This window comes from Capra hircus, chromosome 21, assembly GCF_001704415.2.
Source record: "Capra hircus breed San Clemente chromosome 21, ASM170441v1, whole genome shotgun sequence".
Lineage (NCBI taxonomy): Eukaryota > Metazoa > Chordata > Mammalia > Artiodactyla > Bovidae > Capra > Capra hircus.
Window position 1 is genome coordinate 11,941,281 of NC_030828.1, and position 26,989 is coordinate 11,968,269.

The 26,989-nt window shown below is 42.1% G+C and overlaps 1 protein-coding gene across 3 annotated transcripts in view; it reads right to left on the reverse strand.

The window, feature by feature from the left end:
• The window catches only part of MCTP2 (multiple C2 and transmembrane domain containing 2), a 269,217-nt gene that overhangs the window by 95,427 nt on the left and 146,801 nt on the right, over positions 1-26,989 (reverse strand). For all 3 annotated transcript variants that reach the window (XM_013972927.2, XM_013972926.2, XM_018066513.1), the window contains 2 exons: positions 14,351-14,453; positions 12,630-12,732 (listed from right to left, as the gene is read on the reverse strand). In XM_013972927.2, coding sequence (XP_013828381.1) covers positions 12,630-12,732; positions 14,351-14,453 — 206 coding nt within the window. The remainder of the gene's footprint in view (positions 1-12,629; positions 12,733-14,350; positions 14,454-26,989) is intronic.

The following is a 26,989-nucleotide window of genomic DNA, read 5'->3' on the forward strand; positions in this document are numbered from 1 at the left end:
ATGTTGTAACTAAGATTGTTTCCAAACAGCTACAGACACTATGGTAGTTTTATACATAGATATCCTTATATTTCCATGATGCTTTCCCCCAGAAAAATTTTAGGTGGAATTATTGAGTAACAGGGTACACCTAGTTTTACAGTTTCAGCAAGTACTGCCAACTAGCTCTCCTAAAATACTGTGTTAACTTCTACTCTCCTGGCTCCAGTGAGTGAGCCTGTCCACTTCCTTGCAACTTTGCCAACCACAGATTTTTATCTAATATACAGCAATTTCATAGGAATAAAATGGCCTCAGGTTGTTTTAATCTGTGCTTTTTTATAACTAATGAAACTGAACATTTTCTGTCCTATGTTTAGTAACAGTGGGCCATGGTAGGACCGCGAAACCAGAGAGACTTCAATTCAATTCCCATTTCTAGCATTTAGCATCTGTGTGACTGTGGCTAATTACTGTATTTCTCCAAGCCCCAGCTACCTCTCTAAAATAGATATCTAGTACATAAATGCATAAAGATATGTCTATTAAATTTTAATCCAAAGTCTCCTCTAGGAGGCTGTATCAGGTCACGCTCCCGCCAACTGCATTGAAGAGAGTCCTTTTGCTACACTTAATCATCACTGTTCTTGAAAAACCTTGACTATACTTGTTAATCTGATGGCTTAAACTAATTTAGAAATTTAAGCTACTGAAACAAAGGTGATGAGGTGACAGTTTACACTTTAAGTGCTTACCGTGTGCTACTGAGTACGCTTTTTACATTTACTGAACCATGTGAATCCTCACCACAGATCTCCACTGCAAGTACAGTGATAATTATTATCATTTCATGGTGGAGATGTTAAGTAAGGTGTCAAAAGTCACACAGCCAGTTTGGGGAGAAGTTCAGTTCAGTTCAGTTGCTCAGTTGTGTCCGACTTTTTGCGACCCCATGAATCGCAGCACGCCAGGCCTCCCCGTCTATCACCAACTCCCGGAGTTCACTCAGACCCATGTCCATCGAGTCGCTGATGCCATCCAGCCATCTCATCCTCTGTTGTCCCCTTCTCCTCCTGCCCCCAATCCCTCCCAGCATCAGAGTCTTTTCCAATGAGTCAACTCTTCCCATGAGATGGCCAAAGTACTGGAGTTTCAGCTTCAGCATCAGTCCTTCCAATGAACACCCAGGACTGATCTCCTTTAGGATGGACTAGTTGAATCTCCTTGCAGTCCAAGGGACTCTCAAGAGTCTTCTCCAACACCATAGTTCAAAAGCATCAATTCTTTGGCACTCAGCTTTCTTCACAGTCCAACTCTCACATCCATACATGACCACTGGAGAAACCATAGCCTTGACTAGATGGACCTTTGTTGGCAAAGTAATGTCTCTGCTTTTCAATATGCTATCTAGGTTGGTTATAACCTTCCTTCCAAGGAGTAAGCATCTTTTAATTTCATGGCTGTACTGATTTTGGAGCCCCCCCAAAAAAGTCTGACACTGTTTCCACATCTATTTCTCATGAAGTGATGGGACCAGATGCCATGATCTTCGTTTTCTGAATGTTGAGCTCAAAGCCAACTTTTTCACTCTCCTCTTTCACTTTCATCAAGAGGCTTTTTAGTTCCTCTTCACTTTCTGCCATAAGGGTAGTGTCACCTGCACATCAGAGGTTATTGATATTTCTCCTGGCAATCTTGATTCCAGCTTGTGTTTCTTCCAGCCCAGCATTTCTCACGATGTACTCTGCATATAAGTTAAATAAGTAGGGTGACAATATATGGCCTTGATATACTCCTTTTCCTATTTGGAACCAGTCTGTAGTTCCATGTCCAGTTCTAACTGTTGCTTCCTGACCTGCACATAGGTTTCTCAAGAGGCAGGTCAGGTGGTCTGGGATTCCCATCTCTTTCAGAATTTTCCACAGTTTATTGTGATCCACACAGTCAAAGGCTTTGGCACAGTCAATAAAGCAGAAATAGATGTTTTTCTGGAACTCTCTTGCTTTTTCCATGATCCAGCGGATGCTGGCAATTTGCTCTCTGGTTCCTCTGCCTTTTCTAAAACCAGCTTGAACATCTGGAAGTTCACGGTTCACATATTGCTGAACCCTGGCTTGGAGAATTTTGAGAATTACTTTACTAGCGTGTGAGATGAGTGCAATTGTGTAGTAGTTTGAGCATTCTTTGGCATTGCCTTTCTTTGGGATTGGAATGAAAACTGACCTTTTTCAGTCCTCTGGCCACTGCTGAGTTTTCCAAATTTGCTGGCATATTGAGTGCAGCACTTTCACAGCATCATCTTTCAGGATTTGAAATAGCTCCACTGGAATTCCATCACCTCCACTAGCTTTGTTCATAGTGATGCTTTCTAAGGCCCACTTGACTTCACATTCCAGTTTGTCTGGCTCTAGGTGAGTGATTACACCATCGTGATTATCTGGGTCATGAAGCTCTTTTTTATAGAGTTCTTCTGTGTATTCTTGCCACTTTTTCTTAATATCTTCTGCTTCTGTTAGGTCCATACCATTTCTGTCCTTTATTGAGCCCATCTTTGCATGAAATGTTCCCTGGATATCTCTAATTTTCCTGCAGAGATCTCCAGTCTTTCCCATTCTGTTATTTTCCTCTATTTCTTTGCACTGATTGCTGAGGAAGGCTTTCTTATCTCTCCTTGCTGTTCTTTGGAACTCTGCATTCAGATGCTTATATCTTTCCTTTTCTCCTTTGCTTTTCGCTTCTCTTCTTTTCACAGCTATTTGTAAGGCCTCCCCAGACAGCCATTTTGCTTTTTTGCATTTCTTTTCCAGGGAGATGGTCTTGATCCCTGTCTCCTGTACAATGTCACAAACTTTCGTCCATGGTTCATCAGGCACTCTGTCTATCAGGTCTAGTCCCTTAAATCTATTTCTCACTTCCACTGTATAATCATAAGAGATTTGATTTAGGTCATACCTGAATGGTCTAGTGGTTTTCCCTACTTTCTTCAATTTAAGTCTGAATTTGGCAATAAGGAGTTCATGATCTGAGCCACAGTGAGCTCCTAGTCTTGTTTTTGCTGACTGTATAGAGCTTCTTCATCTTTGGCTGCAAAGAATATAATCAATCTGATTCTGGTGTTGACCATCTAGTGATATCCACATGTAGAGTCTTCTCTTGTGTTGTTGGAAGAGGATGTTTGTATGACCAATGCGTTCTCTTGGCAAAGCTCTATTCTATGGGGAGGAGACTGGGTGTCAACCCAGGTGTTCTGGCTTCCTCTTCTGCAATCTTAACAACCATGACGATGGCTGAATAAAGCATGAGCCATTCATATGCTTATTAGCTATTCAGATTTCTGCCTCTTTGATTTAAACTTTCTGCTATATTGAATTGTCTTTTGCTTACTGATTAAAAAGAAATTTTATATTATTACTGTCATCTATTTGTTTTTATGCTGCAAGTTTTTTTTTTTTAACCAATTATCCTATGACTTCTAATCTTCAAAGGCAATTTTTGTTTCATTGTGACATCTTAAATCTAGTTCTGTTATCATTCCTGTTTTTCAGTTTGCTTGTATAGCAGTTTCCACTATTTTAATCATTTTGTTTATGGAGTTTCTTTCAAGTGTTTGATCTTTAACTCCTCTTGAAATAGTTACTGCGTTTCGTGTAACTTGCTGATGTATTTTGCCCTGATGAATAAGCAACCAATTTACCCCATTAATATAGTGACCATTTAGTTTATCCTCTCAATGACTTCATGTTTCAAGCTTTTTATACATTAAACGGTTCTCAACTAATTAGCTATTTAAATGATTATTTAGTGTTTTCATGTCCATCAGTACAGTTCTAGAGCTTCCTCACATAGTTTTTAAGCATTATAATAGTTTTTGTTTCTTGCTGTTGCACCCTTTGGTGGTTTATTTTCTTTTTTTAGGTTTTTAAATGTTTTCTACTGGGTATGGCCACTGGTTTTCATTTTCTCAATTTTGATGTTGCTTACACATTACTGACTTTGTAAATTCCAATATATTGTCTATTAATTTTCTTCATATTTATAGATATTCTAAGATAACTAGTACTTGCAAATAATGCATTTCCTTCATTAAAATATCATTTATTTTTATTACGCTTTTGCATTGGCTGGATCTTATATTACAGGTTTCATTTTAATAGTCAATTCATAAGTATATAAGCAATCCTAGCAGTAAAAACTATCATTATCTTCATTTTATAAATGAAGAACTAGCAGGGCTTGCCCGGTGGTCCAGTGGTTAAGACCTGGAGCTTCCACCAAGGGGCAGGGGTTCCACCCCTGTTTGGGGAAGTTTCCCATGCTGTATGGTGCAGCCAAGAAAAAAAAAAAAAAGTCAGATTATAATCTAACACAATTATAATTTTCTAGTGCTTTTCAACATGAGCTTTACATATCTATATAATCATTTTTTTAAAAAAATCTCTTAAAAAGTTGAACAGAAACAAAATCTATGGCAGGATGGCTCATCGTCCTGGATTATTTCAATTCTGACATGTACCTGAGCACATGTATACGCTTTGAACAATTCACCACCATTAATATATTGATTTTAGAATATGAATTTTAAGGGAGCCAAGAGTTACCCCGATATGCTGCTGCTAAGTCGCGTCAGTCGTGTCCGACTCTGTGCGACCCCACAGACGGCAGCCCACCAGGCTGCCCCATCCCTGGGATTCTCCAGGCAAGAACACTGGAGTGGCTTGCCATTTCCTTCTCCAATGCATGAAAGTGAAAACTGAAAGTGAAGTCACTCAGTCGTGTCCAACTCTTAGTGACCCCATGGACTGCAGCCCACCAGGCTCCTCCATCCATGGGATTCCCCAGGCAAGAATACTGGAGTGGGGTGCCATTGCCTTCTCCGTACCCAATATATTCACCCTTATTAAAAGATATATTGAATTCAGAACAGGCTCTTTATTTAATAGGCTGAGATGCACTTAGCATGTTACCAATTTGAGAGAAAGCAAAAGTTGAAGTACTTCGAATACTTAATACTTAGACATTTTAAAATGTAGTCTGCATTTTCTCTGAAAGGTAAGTCAAATTTTAGTTTACAACCTGATTAAAGAAAATGTGAAATCATAGAAAGTATGCACTCTAAGAAATACAATTTTTATTTTTAAACATGAGATAAGGTATGGTACTGAAGAAGACTCTTGAAGTCCAAGTCCCTTGGACAATAAGAAGATCAAACCAGTCAATCCTAAAGGAAATCAACCCTGAATTTTCATTGGGAGGACTGATGCTGAAGCAAAAGCTCCAATACTTTAGCCTCCTGATGTGAAGAACTGACTCATTGGAAAAGACCCTGATGCAGGGAAAGACTGAAGGCAGGCGGAGAAGGGGACAACTGAGGATGAGATTGTTGGATGGCATCAAAGACTTGATGGACATGAGTTTAAGCAAACTCCGGGAGTTGGTGATGGACAGGGAGGCCTGGCGTGCTGCAGTCCACGGGGTCACAAAGAGTCGGACACGACTTAGCACATGAACAACAACAAAGGTATTTTCAGGTCCAGTTCCAAATCCTATAGAGATAGCAGTGAAGCACCAGCAAATCAATTTTTATGATTTTCTCTGATATTGAAAGAGCAGGGAAATAAATCCTTCTCCTACGAGACACAGAACACAGAACTGGAGGCTTTTCTCTGTGATGCTTATTTCTGGAGTTGCAACCAATTCCTCTAGGAAGTATTCTTCCCCTGTATCTTGCTTCACCCTGGAGCCACAACTTTCTTCCTAGCAAACTTCTGATATATCTATCCCAGGCCCATAGCCTTCTAGTAATCCCTGCTCAAAGAATAAGCCCTGAGCTCCCTCCACCCTCACGAGCTGCATTTTTCTGCCTCCTTGTTCACACTGAGTGCTAGGCACCGTCAGCTACAAATTAGCACTTGTCAGGCACTTTCCAGGGCTTCCCTGGTGGCTTAGTTGTAAAAGAATCCACCTGCAAAGCAGGAGACCCGGGTTTGATCCCTGGCTCAGGAAGATCCCCTGGAGAAGGAAATGGCAACCCACTCCAGTACTCTTGCCTGGAGAATCCCATGGACAGAGGAGCCTGGTGGGCTACAGTCTATGAGGTCCCAGAGTTGGACACAACTACAACTTAGCAAATAAACCACCACCACCATGGTGCCATCTAATACAAGAATTAAATCATGTGCAGCTGCTGGTGGTTTTCAACACCCCTGGAAGGAGTTCGGGGTGGAGAACAGAAACGAGGCACTCTGTACTCAGAGAAAAATTGACAGAACAGGTCTTCAGATAGTGAGACATTTTCAGGAGCTGATTTTATGAGCCTAATTCTTGCAGCTCCTCCTATCTGGAAAAGCACTAGAGTCTGTCACAGCGATGCCAGCTCCTTGAAACTATCAGAAACCTCTATAAAAATATTGCATTTGATTCCATGAACTCCCCCTTCACCAAAATCACATACATACTGATTGTCCCCCTACCTCTCTGGAGCAGTTTCTCAGAGCTGTCTGAAATGCTGTCTCCCAGGCTATAGTCCTCATTTTGCTCCCAAATAAAACTTAACTTGCAACTCTCACAAAAAAAGGAGTACATCAAGGGAGTACATTGTTACCCTGGTTATTTAACTTATATGCAGAGTACATCATGTGAAATTCTGGGCTAGATGAATCACAAGCTGGATCCAAAATTGCTGGGAAAAATATCAACAATTCAGTTATGCAGGTGATATCACTTTAAAAGGCAGAAAGTGAAGAAGAACTAAAAAGCCTCTTGATGAAAGTGAAAGAGGAGAGTGAAAAAGCTGGCTTAAAACTCAACATTCAAAACACGAAGATCATGGCATCCAGTCCTAACACTTCATGGCAAATAGGTGGGAAAAATAAGGAAACAGTGTCAGATTTCATTTTCCTGGGCTCCAAACGATGTGGACAGCAACTGAAGCCACAAAATTAAAAGATGCTTGCTCCTTGGAAGAACAGCTATGTCAAACCTAGACTGTGTTTTAATAAGCATCACTTTGCTGACAAAGGTCCGAATATTCAAAGCTATGGTTTTTCCACTAGTCACGTATGGATGTGAGAGTGGGACCATGAAGAAGGCTGAGTGCTGAAGAACTGACGCTTTAAAACTGTGGTGCTAGAAGAAGACTCTTGAGAGTCCCTTGGACTACAAGGAAATCAAACCAGTCAGTCCTAAAGGACGTCAACTCTGAATGTTCATTGGAAAGACTGATGCTGAAGCTGAAGCTCCAGTACGTTGGCCACCTGATGTGAAAAGCTGATTCACTGGAAAAGACCCTGATGCTGGGAAAAACTGAAGGCAGCAGAAGAGGGCAACGGAGGATGAGATAGTTGGATGGCATCACCGACTCAATGGACATGAGTTTGAGTAAACTCAGGGAGATGGCGAAGGACAGGGAAGCCTGGCGTGCTGCAGTTCATGAGGTCACAAAGAGTGGAACACGACTCAGTGACTGAAGAACAACTCACATCGTGAATTCTTTCTTTAAGTCGGCAGTACCAAGGCTGCTCTTTGCTCCCAGACTGCAGCCTCTCCTCTACCCCTCTCCTTCTCTGGTTAGGCTTTGCTCTCTGCTTGGAATGGCCTTCATTCTTCCTCATCCAGCTGTCCCTATCAACACTCTACTCCTTCTCGGCCAGCCCAGACACCCCGCTTCCTAAAGTCATCCCAAAGTTAAATTCAGCCCTTTCACCATGCATGTTCCTGTTCCCTTTATACGGCACCTAACATTTCAGGTCTATAATGTCTGCCTTATGGACATTACCCAAGACATCCAAGTCTCTAACTCTGTGTCCCACCTGAATACCTGCCCTCTGCCTCCATTGCGCTGAGCCTAATGGCTGCACAAAACAGATATCAGTTATTGCTTCTGGCACAATATTTACTCAACAGCTACTCATTATAGCAGCACATCCTCCTCTTACGATGGCTCTTAGATGAGATTTCTTAATTCACACTACTTTCCAGCTACAGGAGTCTTTCCTTGCCTCGGTTTCCTCATGTGTAAATGGTCCTAATAATAAAGCACGCCTCATTAGATTGTCACAGAATTAGTGCCGTGCCATATGCACCGCACAGTGCTATCTAGGTAAGCACTGCTCATGGACATTAAACAAAGAAAAAAACCTAGAGCTAAATAAATACATTTTAAAACATACCCTCTAAATTGCAAGTTAGAATTCTTTTAAAATAATTATAAGCACATCAGGATTGGGAGCTTGTATACACCCGTGGTGGATTCATGTCAATGTATGGCGAAACCAATACAGTATTGTAAAGTAAACTAAAGTAAAAATAAAATTAAAAAAAATAATTATAAGCACTGAAAACCATCAATAGGAATAATATAAATTTAAAAATAAAATGAGCAATGAAATAGAATTTGCTAATTACAGATACTGAGGGTTATGGCCTTGCTTTCTTCTGCATTTATACTTTCACTTTAGGTAGGGGATCATTTGATTTGGAGAAGGTATGTTGCAGGTGTATCAGGAAGAGCCACACAGATCCTATGTAAGACATGATCACTACCCAACCTATTGGTCAAAGCATTGGAAATAAATCTGAACTGAAACAGCCTCACTGAACAGTGGTGGCTGAAATGTCTTAATCAGCTTAAGGTCTCTGGGCCCCTGAAGTCCCTATGGGGGAAAGTGGCTCAGGCCATCCTGCCTCGACATATGGAGACCTTTCAGATCTGGGCCTTTTTCTCCACATGCTACGTATGTATAGAAACATGCAGTATAAACCAAATGAAGCGCTCCCCAGCTATAAACCTCCCAGGAGTTTTGCCACCGCTAAAGAAGAGCCAGAGTCCTTTCACCTCTCAAGCTTCGGGGTCTCACCAGGTCTTCTCGCATACCACCCTATCCCCTATCCTTTCCTATCCCACATCTGCTGTTCCCTACTCCATTCCATCTACACTGGCCACTCTGCTATTTTTGGAATCTGACAGCCAACGCCTGGCCTGGAGCCTTTGAACTTGAAGATTTCCTGCCTGAAATCTCCCCACATATCCCCTTCCTCACCTACTGAAGCTCTCTCTCAAATGTTCCCTGTCCAGTGACGCCCTCCCTGCCCAGATCACAGGAGAATTGCATCCCTTCCCCACACACATCCTCTACAAGGCCCCTCCCCCTGCTTAATTTTCTGCTTAATTTTCTACATAGCACTTTTCACCAGCTAAGTGCATGAAAGTTTTAGTTGTACAGTGGTGTCTGACTCTTTGCAATCCCATGCATTGTAGCCCACCAGGCTCCTCTGACCATGGGATTTTCCAGGCAAGAATACTGGGGTGGGTAGCCATGCCCATTTCCAGGGATATGCCTGACCCTGGGATCAAACCTAGGTCTCCCACACTGCAGGCAGATTCTTTACTGTCTGAGCCACCAGGGTAGCCCCTAACCTACTACCTAGCGCTTTTGTTGATGTTGTTCTGGTTCGAATATTGCCTCTTATAAGCCAAAGATAAGTTCCAAAAAAGGAGATAGCTTCACTGTGGTCATTGTTAGCACACTACAACCTACAACAATTCTTGGCACACACTCAACACTCGTGATAGATATTTATCAAACAAATGAATACTTACACTGCAGGGCAGCTTATCAACAACCTGAAGAAACTTAAGGGGACGGGGGACTTGCAATCATTGAAATCAAATGAATCACTCTATCACAGATCACTCTATCTTGCATTTTGAAAGCTATAGTTTGGAAACTCTATTAATTTACATCAGTGGTTCTCCAGTCCATCAGTAGTGATTCTGCCCCAGAACATTTGGTAATGTCTACACAGACATACTTGGTCATCACAATAGTGACGGGAGGATGGGTAAACTGGTATCCAGTGGATAGAGGTCAGGGATACTGTTAAACTTCCTACAACGCATAGGGAAGTCTCACAGCCAAGAATGACCCATCCAGCAATGTCAGAGGTGCTAAGGTTGAAAAACCCTAAATCTGATTTCTGAAGCGCTTCCCCAGTGGATCAAGCAGTAAAGAGTCTGCCTGCAATGCAGGAGACACAGGAGATACAGTTTTGGTCCTGGGTCTAGAAGATCCCCTGGAGAATCTGAAGTGAGCTGAATGGCAACCCACTCCAGTAGTCTTGCCTGTAAACTCTGATCACCCAGAGGTAATTTCTTAGATCTCACTCCACAGCATGCAGTGCTTATACATTACACGGGAAGGAGGAAAGAAAGTTGGCTTAACTTGCTAGTATTCTAGAAAGACAGAATACACGAAATGTTAATAAATGAAACAGAGGGAGTTTAATAAAGATACGAAGTAGTGTTCACCCAGGCTTCCCTGGTGGCTCAACGGTAAAGAATCTGCCTACAATGCAGGAGACCCAGGAGACGCAGGTTTGATCCCTGGCTCGGGAAGATCCCCTGCAGAAGGAAATAGCAACCCACTCCAGTATTCTTTGTGGAAAATTCGAGGACAGAGGAGCCTGGGGGGCTGTGTTCATGGAGTCACAAAGAGTCGACTGAGTAACTGAACATGAGCATGAGTGTTCACCCTTCAAGGGATCCAATATGCTACTAAGGATTTAAGGTGACTATTCCAGGAAAGAGATGTCTGTATTGAAAGAAGCAAAGAACTATGTGCAAATAAATAATCACCCATGTTAAAGTGTCAAAGACAAGCTTGGCAGCTGAAATAAAGAAAATTTGTCATCAAAAAAAAACAAAAACAAACAAACAAAAAAAAACAAGAGAAGAAATGTCCAAAATACGTTAGAGGAAAAAGGATACTAAACTCCAAAGAAGAGCCCTGCTTTCCTGTACTTTTAGACCTCTTTAAAAATTGTACCCCAGGCTCTTATCACATAAAGTCTTCCAGGAATAACTGACAAAGTTGTAACAAAAAAAGGAGGGGAGTCTCAAATCACCGTGTCCTCGCTGAGAGCTGGCATGGCCTGCGGCTGACGGCTCAGAACAGTTGGCAGCAGCCAGACCTACAAGGGAACAGCTGCTCCACCACACTCTTCAAGTCACATCAGGGATATGAGAATTCGGGGAGAAATTAACCAAGCAATCAAAAAGAAAAGAGATACTGAGAGGTGCAGCATTCCCCCCTCTGTAAACACCATGTGAGCTGGTCTAATCTCGGGGATAAATTACTGACTGCTCTAACACACGCTTAGAGCTGTGGGGAAATAAGTCTTTGGGAAGAAAAAAATTAATCCTTCTTGCCTGATAAAGGTCATAACAATTCTAGCATACACTGTATGAATGGCTGGATGAAAAACTGAAATTCCCTCCTCTGGCTGCTGCTGCTAAGTGGCATCAGTCGTGTCCGACTCTGTGCGACCCCATAGACGGCAGCCCACCAGGCTCCCCCGTCCCTGGGATTCTCCAGTCAAGAACACTGGAGTGGGTTGCCATTTCCTTCTCCAATGCATGAAAGTGAAAAGTCAAAGTGAAGTCGCTCAGTCGTGTCTGACTCTTCGCAACCCCATGGACTGCAGCCCACCAGGCTCCTCCGTCCATGGGATTTTCCAGGCAAGAGTACTGGAGTGGGGTGCCACTGCCTTCTCCAGGGGATTTTCCCAACCAGGCATCGAATCTGTGTCTCTTGCATTACAGGCAGATTCTTTACCCCTGAGTTACCTAGGAAGCCTACCTTTTAATGGGACTATCAAAACAGTTATCTTTCTCCAAGAGAGGCTCTCTGCTCTCTTTCACAAATTATTTTTGAAGACTGAAAACAAATAAGACTGCCAAAAAGGTCTACCCAGTGGCTCAGTGGTAAAGAACCTGCCTGCAGTGCGGGAGATGCAAGATCAATCCCTGGCTTGGGAAGATCCCCTGGAGGAGGAAATGCAACCTGTTCCAGTATTCTTGCTGGGAAAATTCCATGGAGAGGAGCCTGGCGGGCTACAGTCCATGGGGTCTCAAAGAGTCAGACGCGACTGAACACACACACACACACACAAAGGCGAACAACTTTTGAGAAAAATGGTCTTTAGTAGAATTGAGAACAACTGTGGAATGACCAGCAAGTAATCTTTGAAGAAACGAGCAGGAAGAAGGTAATAAAGAAGAATATGTATGTTTTTCATTCACCAACAGAAAATCAGTCGTAGATGTGTGTTCCCAGAAACCAAAGTGAAACTCAAGATGGAAAGAGCCAGGGTAGATTGAGAGACTGGTCAAAATATCTTGGTTGGTTAAATCAGTATGGAATTGACACACACACAGAGAAATTATGTGACTTTACATTCAAATTACTGAAAGTACTGGAGAAGGATAGGAAGAAAACAGTTGTTTCCTGCTACAGCTGGGGGGAGGGGGTGCCTCCCAGGTGGTGCTAGTGGTAAAGAACCCGCCTGCTAACACAGGAGATATAAGAGACGCAGGTTCAATCCCTGGCTTGGGAAGATCCCCGGAAGGAGGGCATGGCAACCTACTCCAGTATTCCTGCCTGGAGAATCCCATGGACAGGGAAGCCTGGCAGGCTACAGTCCATAAGCATGGCACAGGGTCGGACATGGCTAAAGCAACTTAGCACAGCACAGCACATAGCTAGGGAGGGCTTTCCCCCTCCGCAGACGACAAAGACAACGCAATTCCAGACCACAGAAACTTGTCAACTGCAAAATGATTCACATACTGTGTATTAATGAAGGTAACTTACTGACAGCAAGGGAATGGCAACTTTTCCAAGAAAATCAGGAGGTTTATCTCCGTCTTCATCAAACACTGTCACTTCCAAAACATCATGGATATCTTTAATGGGACTGAAACAGAAACACACCATGAGTTAGATACAAAAACACACAAGTGAAGGCTGTTCCATGAAGATCTGAAAACACGTTTTCACTAATTAAGTCTGTATGTCCTCAGAGTATAAAACTACCATTTAATTAAATTTCAAAAATTAAATCAAACTGACTGTATTCCCAAACCTTCCATCAGCGAAGATTCAGACATCCATACGGAAAAAAAAAAGTCAACTTTTTTACTATGACATTTCCATGTATCTGTGTACTCAGGGGCAGGACTGTTAAAGAAACAGAATAAAGAAAGAGAACAGGGGACAGAAGAAGGACGACAAAGTGACTTCCAGATGAGAAGAGCAAAAATAACATTTTCTTTACTTTAAATGTATGAATTTCCTTTAAAAAACAAAGGTGGTCAAAATCACTATTTCCCAAGATCCCCTGAAAGCATCCTATTGTTGAAACACAAAATATTAAAGGGCCATGCATATTCACTTGTTTATAAATGTTTCAATGTTGATCAGAGCCAGATATCAGCTATAATGCAAACACGGAGCCATGGTCATCGGCAAGGTGCTGACCAAATGAGACTCTTGCAAACCTGGCTAGTAGTTGACCTCTTCTCGTAGGTCCCCATAAACGCTCTGCTTGCTGCTGCTAAGTCGCTTCAGTCGTGTCCAACTCTGTGCGACCCCATAGACGGCAGCCCACCAGGCTCCCCCGTCCCTGGGATTCTCCAGGCAAGAATACCAGAGTGGGTTGCCATTTCCTTCTCCAATGCATGAAAGTGAAAAGTGAAAGTGAAGTTGCTCAGTTGTGCCCGACTCTTAGTGACCCCATGGACTATAGCCTTCCAGGCTCCTCCGTCCATGGGATTTTCCAGGAAAGAGTACTGGAATGGGTTGCCATTGGAGCCACCAATTCATATTCACAACAAACTATATTATTTTAGTTATAGGCGCAGATAAAGCATTCCTCAGTGTTGTGAGGCAGTGTGCCACCATTTCACCCAGATTCAACAACGGGTGAGCCTCCCTTTGATGGCCAGTTGTCTTGGAACCTAAAGCAACTAGGAAGATATCCAGCTTCCTAAACACATGAATCTAAAAAGCAGGTATCACTACAGAGTAGGTCATTCAGATAACTGGAATACAAAGGGCCTCGGGGAGTCTTCGAGGAAGACTCTATATCTATAGACATAATCTATATGTTCAAAAAGACTTTGGAAGAATGCAAGTCCTCTGATTTTAAAATACTGCTGAACAATATAAGCTCCTTGAATTTAAGACATGTCTACATTTGTAATTTCCTTTAACCCAGGAATGAATTAGTCTGGATATATGGAGGCTTTCTTCTACTCACAGATTAATTGAGTCACTAAGAGACCTACTTTACAAATGCCTCCTATAACACTCCCTTGCAGTTCCAAACGGTCTCGTCTATTATTAACACTATACTCTATAAAATGAAAGCATAAAAGGTTTTCCGAAGGAGAAAAACAATAAAATTCTTTCTGTGCCCATAAAAACGGACAGAAAGTTCCACTCAAGAGCCCTAGACTGCCCCACACATATGAGGGATAATTGGTCTCTGAGTTAAAGCTGCTCTTTGATATTCCAAGGACTAAAGTACTTACAATGTAAAAACTTTGTTCCACTCAGGGTTGAGGTTTTTGTATATGGTATGTGTCTGAAGTCGGTCATTTCCTAACTCCAGCAAGCAAAAGGGATCACTCTTCCCTGCAAAGAGAAAATGGACAAGGGTCAGAGACAAAGGAATCTCCGTGGTCAGAGGCAAACGCGTCTCGAAAGTAACAGAGGCAAAATGAACAAAAATCATGCAGGGTTTTTTTTTTTTTTTTTCCCAATTACTATTCAATCCTAAAGAAAACCAATCCTGAATATTCATTGCAAGGACTGATGCTGAAGTTAAGCTACAATACTTTGGCCATGTGATGCGAACAGTGGCTCACTGAAAAGGACCCTGATGCTGAGAAAGATTGAGGGCAGGAGAAGGCGGCGACAGAGGATGAGATGGTTGGATAGCATCATTGACCCAATGGACACGAGTTTAAGCAAGCTCCAGGAGACGGTGAAGGACAGGGAGGCCTGGCATGCTGCAGTCCATAGACTTGCAAAGAGTCGGACATGACGGAGTGACTGAACAAACACAAATTTTTTTTTAAATTTATTTTATATTGGAGTTGATTTATAACATTGTATTAGTTTCCATATATCACAGTGATTCAGCTATACATATATCTACTCTTTTATAGATTCTTTTCCCATTTAGGTTATTACAGAATATTGAGTTCCCTGTGCTACACAGCAGGTCCTTGTTGATTATTTTATATGTAACAGTGTACATATGCTAATGCTAAACACCTAATTTATCCCTCCCCTCACCTCAATCCCTTTGGCAACTCTAACTTTGTTTTTTAAGTCTGTGGGTCTGTTTCTGTTTTGTAAACAAGTTCATTTGTACCACTTCTTAAGATTCCACATATTATAGTAATACACTTGTGCTAGCTGGTAAAGAACAGACTTGTGTTTGCCAAGGGGGAAGATGAGAGAAGGGCGAAGTGGGAGTTTGGGGTTAGCAGATGCAAAGTATTATACACAGGATGGATAAACAAGGTTCCCGTGTAGAGCACAGAGAACTATACTCAATATCCTGTGAGAAACCATAATAAGAAAGAGTATGAAAAAGAGGAGTATGAAACAGCATGAAAAAGATGACTATATGTATAACCATCACTTTGCTGTAAGCAGAAATTAATATGGCATTGTAAATCAACTATACTCCAATTTAAAAAAAAACAAAAACCTGTGCTTTGTTTTTAAAAAAAGAGGTGAGCCTCTTTCTTTAGCAAGCGCTAGAAACTCTGCGGGAAAGCCAGGTGTCAGGGAACTTACAGGGCTGGGGCTGACATGCAACCCAGACACAACCTTGAGAGCAGTGGCGACACAGGATTCACAAGAGCAGGTGTCAACATGGCACACAACAGGGCCCACGTGTGTGTTTTGTTTGAAAACAGAAGCACATCTCTGTTTCCTTTCTAAATTCTCTTTGAGTGAATACAATTACTCATCTACAATTGGAAGCCTACGATAACTGACATGCTTCCACAGGGTGATGAGAAAAATGAGAAAACGTATCATCACGGCTATTTTGGTGGCTCAGCGATAAACAATCTCCCAGTCTCTGGGTTGGGAAGATCCCCTGGAGGAGGAAATGGCAACCCATTCAGGTATTCTTGCCTGGGAAATCCCATGGATAGAGGAGCCTGGAAGGCTCCATGGGGTAGCAAGAGTCGGATACAACTTGGCAACTAAACCCACCACGATGGCTATTTAACAGTTAAAACTCTGCTCTGGAATTGAGTGGCCATACACACATCTGATCTTAGAAGTCAGTAAATTACGAAAATAAACATGGGACACTTTCGGTGCTCAGAGACATGCAGAAGTCTAATTTCACAAGGCAAATTCAAAGTTTTTAATCTTAAAAAATAATGAGGCTAAGCCTTTACTTCTCCCATCTCACTTCTTTTTCCATCTTACCTCATACAGCATCCAAAAGAGAAAAAAAATATATTAGAAAAACCAGAATCCAAAGGCGAATCCAGAAAGTGACCACGTAAGAAGTCTCTCCCCTTTTGTTCATGTGACAGAGGGATCTAGAGAACTGTCCAGGTCTCTAACATCCATAGGACATGAACACATGGCCTGACTCTGCACACACAGGTGCTCTATAAAGCAGTGTGTACTGAATAAATTGGGGGCATAAAGACAGATGCACCTCCAACAGATGGCCGAGGAATCCAGACCAAGGCCTAATACAGATACTACTCAGGCCACATGACCGACTGGCTTACCATTCAGCCCACTGAACCTACATTCAATGAACTTAATAACTAGGGGCTCTGAGGTGCTGCACGTCCTTAGAGAGACATGTGTGCAGGGACTCACATGAAGATATTTCAAAAACAGAAGACAAGACGAGCAGCTGACTGGATAAGAGTCATTAACAGGAGATTCCATTCAGCTGACTAGTGGCCTGGATGCTTATATGATTGGCCAGACCTTTTAAGCCACGACTATCATCTCAGTGGCCAGTAGACAGGGATCGAGCTGTGGACACAGATGAATGTGTCGGGATTGTCAGTTACAAGCAGTGGAAAGGTTCCCTGTCTAAACTTAGCAGCAAAGGAATTTGTCAAAATAATAGCAAGCAGCTCTCAGGATCAGCCAATCCTAAAGGAAATCAACCCTGAATACTCATTTGGAAGGGCTTTACGCTGAAGCTGAAGCTCCAATACTTGGGCCATCTGATGAGAAGAACCAACTCACTGGGAAAAGACTGAGATGCTGGGAAAGATTGAGGGCAAAAGGAGGAGGAGGCAGCAGAGGATGAGATGGTTGGATGGCATCACCGACTCAATGGAAGTGACTTTGAGCAAACTCCAGGAGATAGCGGAGGACAGAGGAGCCTGGTGTGTGCTCTCCACGCGGTCTCATAGAGTTACAACTCGGGATCGGGGCACAGACTGGAAATTCAGGTTTGAAGGTACTGGAAACCAAAGGCTGAGGGACACTCAGGCACAGAATCTCAGTCAGTCTCTCTTCCCAGGAAAACTGGCCTCACAGAGATTCCTGGTCCAGGCCCTAAATGCTATTGTTTAGTTGCTTAGTCATGTCTGACTCTTCGTGGCTCCAGTGGACTGTAGCCCACCAGGCTCCTCTGTCCATGGGATTCTCCAGGCAAGAGTACTGCAGTGGGGAGCCATTTCCTTCTCCAGGGATCTTCATGACCCAGGGGTTAAACCAGCATCTCCTGCATTGCAAGTGGATTCTTTACTGCTGAGCCACCAGGGAGGCCCCCCTAAGTGTAGCTGCTTCTAATATGCATTCTCCAAGCCTGCTTCTTTGCTTCACTTGATATAGATATAAAGGGACTGCCCTGCCTAGCAAATCCCCATCTCCTAAATTCCAGGGCTCAGGAAGGGAGAACATACTGGCTTCCCACCGAATGAAAGCAAATCAGAATCCCTTCTCCGAAACATGAGAGAAGCACCCCAATCCTAAAGGGGTTTCTGATGTTGAGCAGCCCAAATCAAACACACAAAAATCTATCTTCATTTTTAAAAAGTCTTGCTTCTTTAAGAAACGTTTTACTCAGACATAAAAAAGTGAGATAATGCCACTTGAAGCAATGTGATGGCCCTAAGGATTGTAATATTAAGCAAAGTCAGACAGAGGAAGACAAATACCATACAATATTACTTATATGTGGAATCTGAAAATACCATACCAAATACCATATGATATCACATATGATATCACTTATATGTGGAATCTGGAAAAATGATACATTTCATAATTTTCCTTTTTTTCATTATGGCCTTTTCTACCTAGAGAAGTTCCTTTGGTATCTGTTGTAAAGTTGGTTAAAAAAAAAAAAAGATACAAATGAACTTACTTGCCAAATAGAAATAGACTCACAGACATAGGAAGAAAATTTATGGTCACTAAAGGGGATGGAAGTGGGGAGATAAATTAGGAGTTTGGGATTAACAGACGCACACTGTCTGTAGGTACGTGTGGTGTGTGCTCAGTTGCATCAGACTCTTTGTGAACCCATGGACTGTAGCCTGCCAGGCTCCTCTTTCCATGGGATTTTCCCAGCAAGAATACTAGGCAGGCTTGCCATTTCCTCCTCCAGGAGATATTCCCGACCAAGGCATTGAACCTGTGCCTCCGGTATTGCATGTGGATTCTTTACCACTGAGTCATCTGGGAAGCCTATTCATACTAACAAATTAGATAACCAGCAAGGACCTACTGTACAGCACAGAAACTCTACTTAATCCTCTGCAATAATCTCTAATGGAAAAGAATCTGAAAAGGAATATGTGTGTGTGTGTGTGTGTGCACGCACATGTGCACGCATGTGTGTGCATTTAACGGAATCATTTTGCTGTGCACCTGAAAGTAACACAACATGGTAAATTAACTATACTTGGATTTTTTAAGAAAAGCAGGTCTTACTCTGGGGCTGTGTCTCACAGGGTACAGGGTGGGCGTTCGGTGGGGAGGTACATGACATAAAAAAGTGAGATAATACCATTTGAAGCAACATGATGGCCCTAAGGATTGTAATATTAAGCAAAGTCAGAAGAGAAGTCAGTGGAGGAGGTCACGACATCTCTTGAATAACTGTGAACTTGAAAGGACCCACATGCTCTTGGCTTAACACTCTGGTAGACGATGCTGAGCTCCTCAACCCAAACTGAAACAGCTACTTAACCGCTCATCAGACTGTTGGGAGGTGTCAGGGCTCCTCCTCCGGAGGCACTGGCATGACATTCCATCAGCACTGGCTCGAGGAAAACCGTCTGACACTTATACTGAGAGCCCTGGGGTCCCCCCCAGCAGGGAGTCAGGGGCCTGCCTGCACAGGTGGGCCGAGTCCTGCCCACCCCGCTCTCGAGCTCACACTCTGCTGTCCCAGGTAATGAGCAACAGACTTCCTTCCAGAACCTGGGAGCTTCAGTTGTGTGCCTCCGGGGAACACACTGCGCGACTCTGACTCTCTGAAGATAATCCCGTCAAAGCTCATTAAAATGCTGCATTTATTAATATTCCAGGAGAAACAGACAAAGAGACGAGGAAAAAGAAGTAAAGACATGAAAACATCTATAGAGTAGCATGCATACTTTAGGACTGATTTCTTGCCCTTCAAAGATTCCAGATACACCTTCCCCGGTGGCCCAGTGGTTAAGACTCTGCCTTCCAACGAAGGGGGTGTGGGTTCAATCCCCAGTCAGGGAACTAAGACCCATGTACCACAGGGTATGGCCAAAAAAATTTAAAATAAACAGGTAAATAAAATTTAAAAAGAAGATTCCAGACAGATGGGGACTTTCAGTAAAATTTAAACAGTATTTTTATCTGATCATGATAAAATGATCTCCCGTCACAAATGAAATATCCAAATGTTTCCCAAGAGAACCAACCAAACAGTACCAGGCAAAAGGACATAGCTACACTTGGGTCCGCCCTCTTGTTCTTTGCTCCGCCTCTTTTCACAGGTCAAACATCCAAATGACCTCTTCTGCATCCACATGCCAAGTCACCTTGACATGGCTACACCACTGGTGATTCAGATTCACGGTAGTGTTTCAGTGCCTTGCTCTCAACAGCCTTTGCTATTTTCGAACAGCACGTTAAAATCCATTTGTATTCCTCCAACAGCAAGTGAAGGTTTCACGTTTAAATAATTTTACCTTTATATCAGTTACAGAAGTTGATTGACAAGCAATAAAAGTATTTAAGAGGTCATATCATTCATCCAAAAAATATTTATTAAACTCCCATTCTGCTCTTGGCACTGAACCAGGCCCCAATGTACATGGACCACCAAGTCATTACCTTCAAGGAACTCTCAGAATAATCATGCTTTTCAGCAAATGTCACCTTTTCAGTGAAAACTTCCCTCACACCCTCTGCCAGCGGACTGAACCATTTTCTCCTCTGTAATCGCTGATTACATGCTGTCCTTATCTCCCTTCTATTGCTCATTTGTACATCTCTGTTCTATATTTAGCCCTGAATTTCATTTAAAGGACCCAATGCAGGCATAGCCAAGGTATGCATGGCCCCTCTCCCCTGTGAAGAGTGTCCTGGCCCAGTGGGAGGGGGCAGCTGGGGACTTCGGTGCCCAGGGATGGGTGTTGGCTGGAAGGAGCCAGGCTCTCCCAACTCGGGTAAGAAACCAGGCTCTCCCAACTCCGGGTAAGTTCTCCTTTAATCCTCATGCCCATTCTACGAGGTATAGAGTATTTGTGCCATTTTCCAGATGAGGAAACTAAAGTTCAGAGACATTTATCTGGCTTAAGTCCAGAAAGATTTCACAGTGGAGGTGAATTCTGAGCAAGGTTTAGGAGGTGGCTGACTTGGCCAGCAGAAATGGGTAGGTCCTTGCTAAGGAGACCGGAAGAGATCAGAGCATTACATTCATTCAGCAGATAGATGATAGATACAGAGAAAGATACAGTGATAGAGAGACAGATATACACAGACAGAGAGAGGCATACGTACATACATGGGGATAGATACAGAACCCACCTGCCAGTGCAGGAGATGTCAAGAGAGCTGGGTTTGATCCCTGGGACAGGAAGATCCCCTGGAGGAGGGCACAGCAACTCACTCCAGTATTCTTGCTTGGAGAATCCCATGGACAGAGGTCCATGGGGTTGCAAAGAGTCAGACATGACTGAAGTGACTTACCGTGCATACACAGATACAGACAGGGATAAACACACACACACACTTACAGCTAAATGGTGGTGATCAGGAATTGTAAGATACTGGTGGATAAAGGAAGAGACTGGCTGGAAGCCTGGAAGACCATGATCAGAGCATTTTTTTAAATTTCTTTTTATTTATCCGGCAGCCAGGAACCACCACAGACTGTCAGTCAATGCAAGGGACAGGGCTAGAAGAAGGAATTTCTAGAAGAAACTAATTTCTGAAGCTAATTGTGGTGCATTACAGCCCAGGCTGGGGGTGCAGATAAGGGCAACAGCCACCCCAGACTTCATTCCCAAAATCTCTCCCTTCAGTTTCATTATCGTCTCTACTCATTTGTTGAAAACCTTACTATCACATATTGGAGCCAATTCTAGTGCTCAGCCTGAAAGTCTATGTTCTCTCGCAACTTACCTACACCATCCATCCTGATCTGACCCCGATCTTGAACATTTTATCAGGGTTTGAGCATCTGTGCCCCATCCCTGAGCAGCACAGAGGTATGGGGCTCAGTCCTGCCTCTTATTCCGCATGCGGAATGGCTTCTCCCTGCAATGCTCTCCCAAGCCCCACGCCTCTCCAAAAAAATCAAAGGCCAGCTAACCTCCAAGGCCTAGATCAAGATGTAGCATCTTCAAGGAACTTTCTTTGCCACCTTAAACTCCAGGGAGCTCCCCTCTCAAACTCCTACGGTCATTTACTTTAGGTATTATAATGCCATGTGCTATGATGTGCCCGCTCCTTCCTTCAACAAGCAACTTATGGTTTCCTACAATGTGGAAAATACTGTGCTGGGCTCTGAGAGGGATTTTAACAGAAGAGAAAATCCTGATCTCTCTTCACTCTGGACCTAACTTTCATGGATCTCCTACTTTCCCGAGTGGGTTGCAAGCATCTCTGATCCAACTGAATGCCTCAGTGGCTTTCTGTAGATGAGGGCTTGATCACTTCGCAGTGGTGGACGTCCAACCAGAAGTGGGGACAGACAGCTCTCGCTTCAGACTGTGAAGTCCACAAAAGAAGACGACAATTTTGCTGAGATGTTTGCTTAACAACATTTCTGATGTTGTAATATTCCAGCACAAACAGAGCAAGAACTGGAGACAAGAGAATTTTTCCTTCCTCTAACTCCCTGAGAGGGGCTTCCCTGGTGGCTCAGCCTATAGAGAATCTGCCTGCAATGCGGGAGACCTGGGTTTGATCCCCAGGCTGGGAAGATCCCCTGGAGGAGGGAATGGCAATCCACTCCAGTATTCTCACTCAAGCTCCACGAAACAGCATCGTCCGAATTTGCCTAACACCTCCCCATGATTCACTCTTGCACCTCCAAAATGCTTGCTCTGTACAGCCACCAGAATAAACTAGTATTTAAGTTCGTATGAGATCATATCACTCCCCTACTTAGAAAGATCTCTAATGTCTTCCCCTGGACCCTGTGTTCCTATATAATCCAGTCCCACCTAATACATTGGCCTTCTTGCCCCTCAGGGTCACCGTCCTCTCTTCTCCAGTCTCACAAGCTTCTCACACGTCTTGGAAAAGCCCTGCGGGCTTGGAATGTGTTGTTCCCTCATTTGAAAACTTTTCCTTCATCTCTACTGTGTTAACTGCTCCTCATCCCTGATGTCTCAGCTACAACCTGCAGGAACACCAGACAGGTGTCCCTTTAATGAACCCTGACACCCTATTCTTGACCTCGACAGTAGCACAGTCATTAGATACCACTGGGGGATTAGTAGTCACTCCATGTGAAGGCGGTGATTAATTTCTCCACCCACACTGTGTCACCAGGGCCCACCACGGGCTCACACACAGAGGAGGTACATTGGCTGAATAAATAAAGATCTTACTAAGAACACAACCAGTAGAACAAGCTGTTAATTCATAGAGCGCCACAAATGAACTGAACTCATTCACTCTCAAGGGGCCAGTAAGTTACACACGGCTATATCTCCGATAGACTTGCATCTATCGGAGCTAGATGCATTGACTAGAGTTCACGTTCCTTGGCAGACTGTTAAAGCAGATGGCCTGCCAAGGCAGATTTGTGTCATTTTTTATGTGTTTTTTAAAAGTTGGTCTTGATTTGGGCTCAGCTAGCCATAAGGTTCTCATGAATTAAGAGCATTAAATGACTACTGCTGAGCTTCCTAGAAATTGCAATTATAGTCAGTCCTTTGAAAATGGAGCATCTTTAAGAGAGGAGCTATTGTTATGAACACAACTTGAAACAGCAGACAATGAAAACAAACTAGAAAATGGACATGTGATTTAAAAGTCCCAGTGAACAATAACTATAAGACTATTTCTCTTCTGATACAAGCAGTCTTGTGTTTCAAAAAAATAAACCCCCCAAACAACAAAAAACATACCGTTATAATTTATAAAAACTACTCAAAAGTCAGTACTATAGCATATGGCTGGAATATTTCTACTCTACAATATGGTATCTAACTGCAGTATTTTGGTCAACAGTTTCTCAAAACAGCACTTCTACGTACAACAAAAATTGATGAGCCCACAAAAATATTTTATATCAATAAAACTATTATCCATATTACAAAATGTGAATAGAAGCACTAAACTGGTTTCAGCACGAGAATTTTCCTGCCACGAAGCATATTTTTTCTTTACTTTTATCAGGCAATAAAACAGGAACAAACAAAACAATCAGAGTGGTAACTATAGATTTCCAAAAGTGTTGAAAAGCTATTGTGATTAGCAATGATTAACCAGTGATTAGCAATGCTGATATTTCCAACATTATTTAAAATTCAGTAAAATTATGAACAAAAGACAACCTGTGAAATTCCCCATGTCAACTACACTCTAGAAAAATAAATTTAACACAGAATGGGAATAGCATTTAATGAGCATGTAATATGTGTTTTGTAAGCTCATTTAGGTTTCACCTTGTGTGTCAAGTCACTTCAGTTGAGTCCAACCAGGCTCCTCTGTCCATGGGATTCTCCAGGCAAGAATACTGACATGGGTTGCCATTTCCTCCTCCAGGGCATCTTCCCAGGGATCAAACCTGCATCTCTTCTGTCTCCTGCATTGGCAGGTGGGTTCTGTACCACTACCACCACCAACTTAACTGTTAAAAGACCCATGAGAAGCTAAAGGCTTAAGCGTGCCCATGGCTAGAATGCAGTAGAACCATGATTTGCACACCTGTTTCTATACATCTTCTATACCTCAGTATGTTGTTGCTGTTGTTCATTCACTAAGTCATGTCTGACTCTCTACAACCCCATGGGCTGCAGCACACCAGGCTTCCCGGTCCTGCACTGTCTCCTGGAGTTTGCTCAAACTCATGTCCATTGAGTCGGTGATGCGATCCAACCAAGTCATCCTTTGTTGTCTCCTTCTCCTCCCACCCTCAATCTTTTCCATAATATACAGGAATTAAAATGAAAGGCAGTTACCATAAAAATAAAGGACAAATCAAACAGGAACTAATCTTCATCTTCAATGAATGAATTGTTGAACTGAACACTGATTTATCCAAAGCATGAGTTGCAGTCTCTAAGGATTATGTACTTAAAGAATAAATGAAGAATTTTACCAGCTATGGTAAAGTCTTAACCACTGGATCACCAGAAAAGTCCCTGAAATACAATTCTGGCCAGAAAATATTTCAGTCCCCTATTTTTCTATTTACCTATTAACTACTTGATTATCATTTTATAGTTTATGAAAGAAACTCTGCATTGTTTTGGCTTGGCTTTTATTAATTTCTCAAAACAGCTGAGTTTTGAGTGAAGTATGTTGGTCTTATTAAGCATTACAAACAGCTACATTCACCTTGAGTTTCAAAGTACAATTTATCATCTGTTTTGTGAATCAAGGCTATGGCCTTGTTTACTACAGAAGTACTGACATCAGATTGGATAACCTATTACTTAAAGATTTTAGGTTACATTGGGGCAAGGTGTTTGTGAGACAAATGCTTTAATAAAAATATCTGACAGGCTCTTGTATTAGAATAACTGCACATGGTTGTCCATATCTCATATTGGCTACAGAGAACATTAAAATATCTTTCACCAATTTTAAAGGGATGGGCTAAAAGGGAAGTTAGATTACCTCCAATTCTTTAAAATAAAAGGTCTTCTCATTTATACACAAATGTCAGACACACATATAAAATGCCAAGTTATATATAAATTTAAATTAATACTGAGTAGGTTCAATCATACAATAAAACAGTATATTTATCAAAGATTTGAGTTAGTTTGAAAAAGTTATACTTTTTTTTTATACTTTGGAACACTGAAGTCTTTATCTTTTGTAAATATCTTAACATTAGTAACTTGTAGATTTAGTTATTAATATCTTATAACATTTGGAAGGTTGCACTATTTTTTATCATTATATAAAAAGTTAAATTTATAATAGCAAAGAAATTCACCTCAGTGAATGTACATATATATGTATACATATGACATATAAATAATATATCATGTATACATATATGGGGCTTCCTGGGTGGCTCAGTGGTAAAGAATGTGCCTGCAATGCAAAAAACGCAGGTTTGATCCATGGATCAAGAAGATTCCCTAGAGGAGAGCACAGCAACCCACTCCAGTATTCTTGTTTGGAGAATTTCATGGACGGAGAAGCCTGGCAGGCTACAGCCCACAGGGTCACAAAGAGTCAGACACAACTGAAGCGACTTAGCACACACACACACACACACACACACACATGCTTCTATATATAGTATACATAGTGTGTATATATATGTGTGTGTGTATGTGTGTGTGTGTGTGATATATTTCATATAAGGGCTTCCCTAGTGGCTCAGAGTAAAGAATCTGCAATGTAGGCACTGTTAGGCAGGAGACCTGGGTTTGATCCCTGGGTAGGGAAGACCCCCTGGCAGAGGAAATGGCAACTCACTCCTGTATTGTTGCTTGGGAAATCTCACAGACAGAGGAGCCTGGTGGGTTACAGTCTATGGGGTTGCAGAGTCAGACAGGACTGAGCAACTAACACTGTATCTCTCTCTCTCTCTCTCTCTCTCTCTCTCTATATATATATATATATATATACACATTACTCCAATGTTCTGAAATACCAGGAAAGTAATGAGAATTCAACCTCTCCAGAGTTTCTTTTTATGGCCACATTATCAAAACATCAGTAACCACTAGTGAGGAACATCCTCCTAGCTTTGATCAGAGCAGAGGAGTGACAGATATTTTCTTTTTCTAATTGCTACCTGCGAAGATACATTAAAATTGGCAAACCCACTGATTGCAGAGCTGGCAAACGCATTTGTTTCTCCTCTAGGACAACAGGTCCCTGCACTCTGCAAACTGTAACCTTCACCTCCACAGGGACCACTGCCAAGACCTGCCCCCATGGACTTTTGTTTTATCAGAGTCCCTGAATTTTAGGTAAAACAAACTTGAAGCATCAGTCATCATGCTTATTTGGTATTGTTTCTAAGAAACAATTATAACAACAACAAACACAAACTATCATTTAAAAAAAAAGTAAGAAGGTTGGAAAGTTCCATTTTGAAATGACCATTATTCTTTGAGAAGGTCCCTGGCTATGCAGAGTAAATGCAGTTTTAAATTTATTTTTAATCAATTAATTTATTTTAATTGGATGATAATTACTTTACATTATTGTGATTTTTTTGCCATACACTGACATGAAATAACTGATTAATTTTAAATGTAGTTCTTTTTGATTTGCAGGGGGTGAATACTCTGTTTCCTGAGCAACAAATATGAAATACTCATTAATAAATAAGGCTGACTGGAAAATGCTGGGTACAAATAGTTACTTATTTCTTCAATATTCCTGGTACTGCCAATGATGCGTACCTCTTCTGATCCATGATCAAGTGAAGCTGGCATTTTTTTTTTTTACTGCATATCAAGTGAATTGGTAACAACAACAACAGTAATTAAAAGGGTGCATTACCACTGTATGATATAATGGCT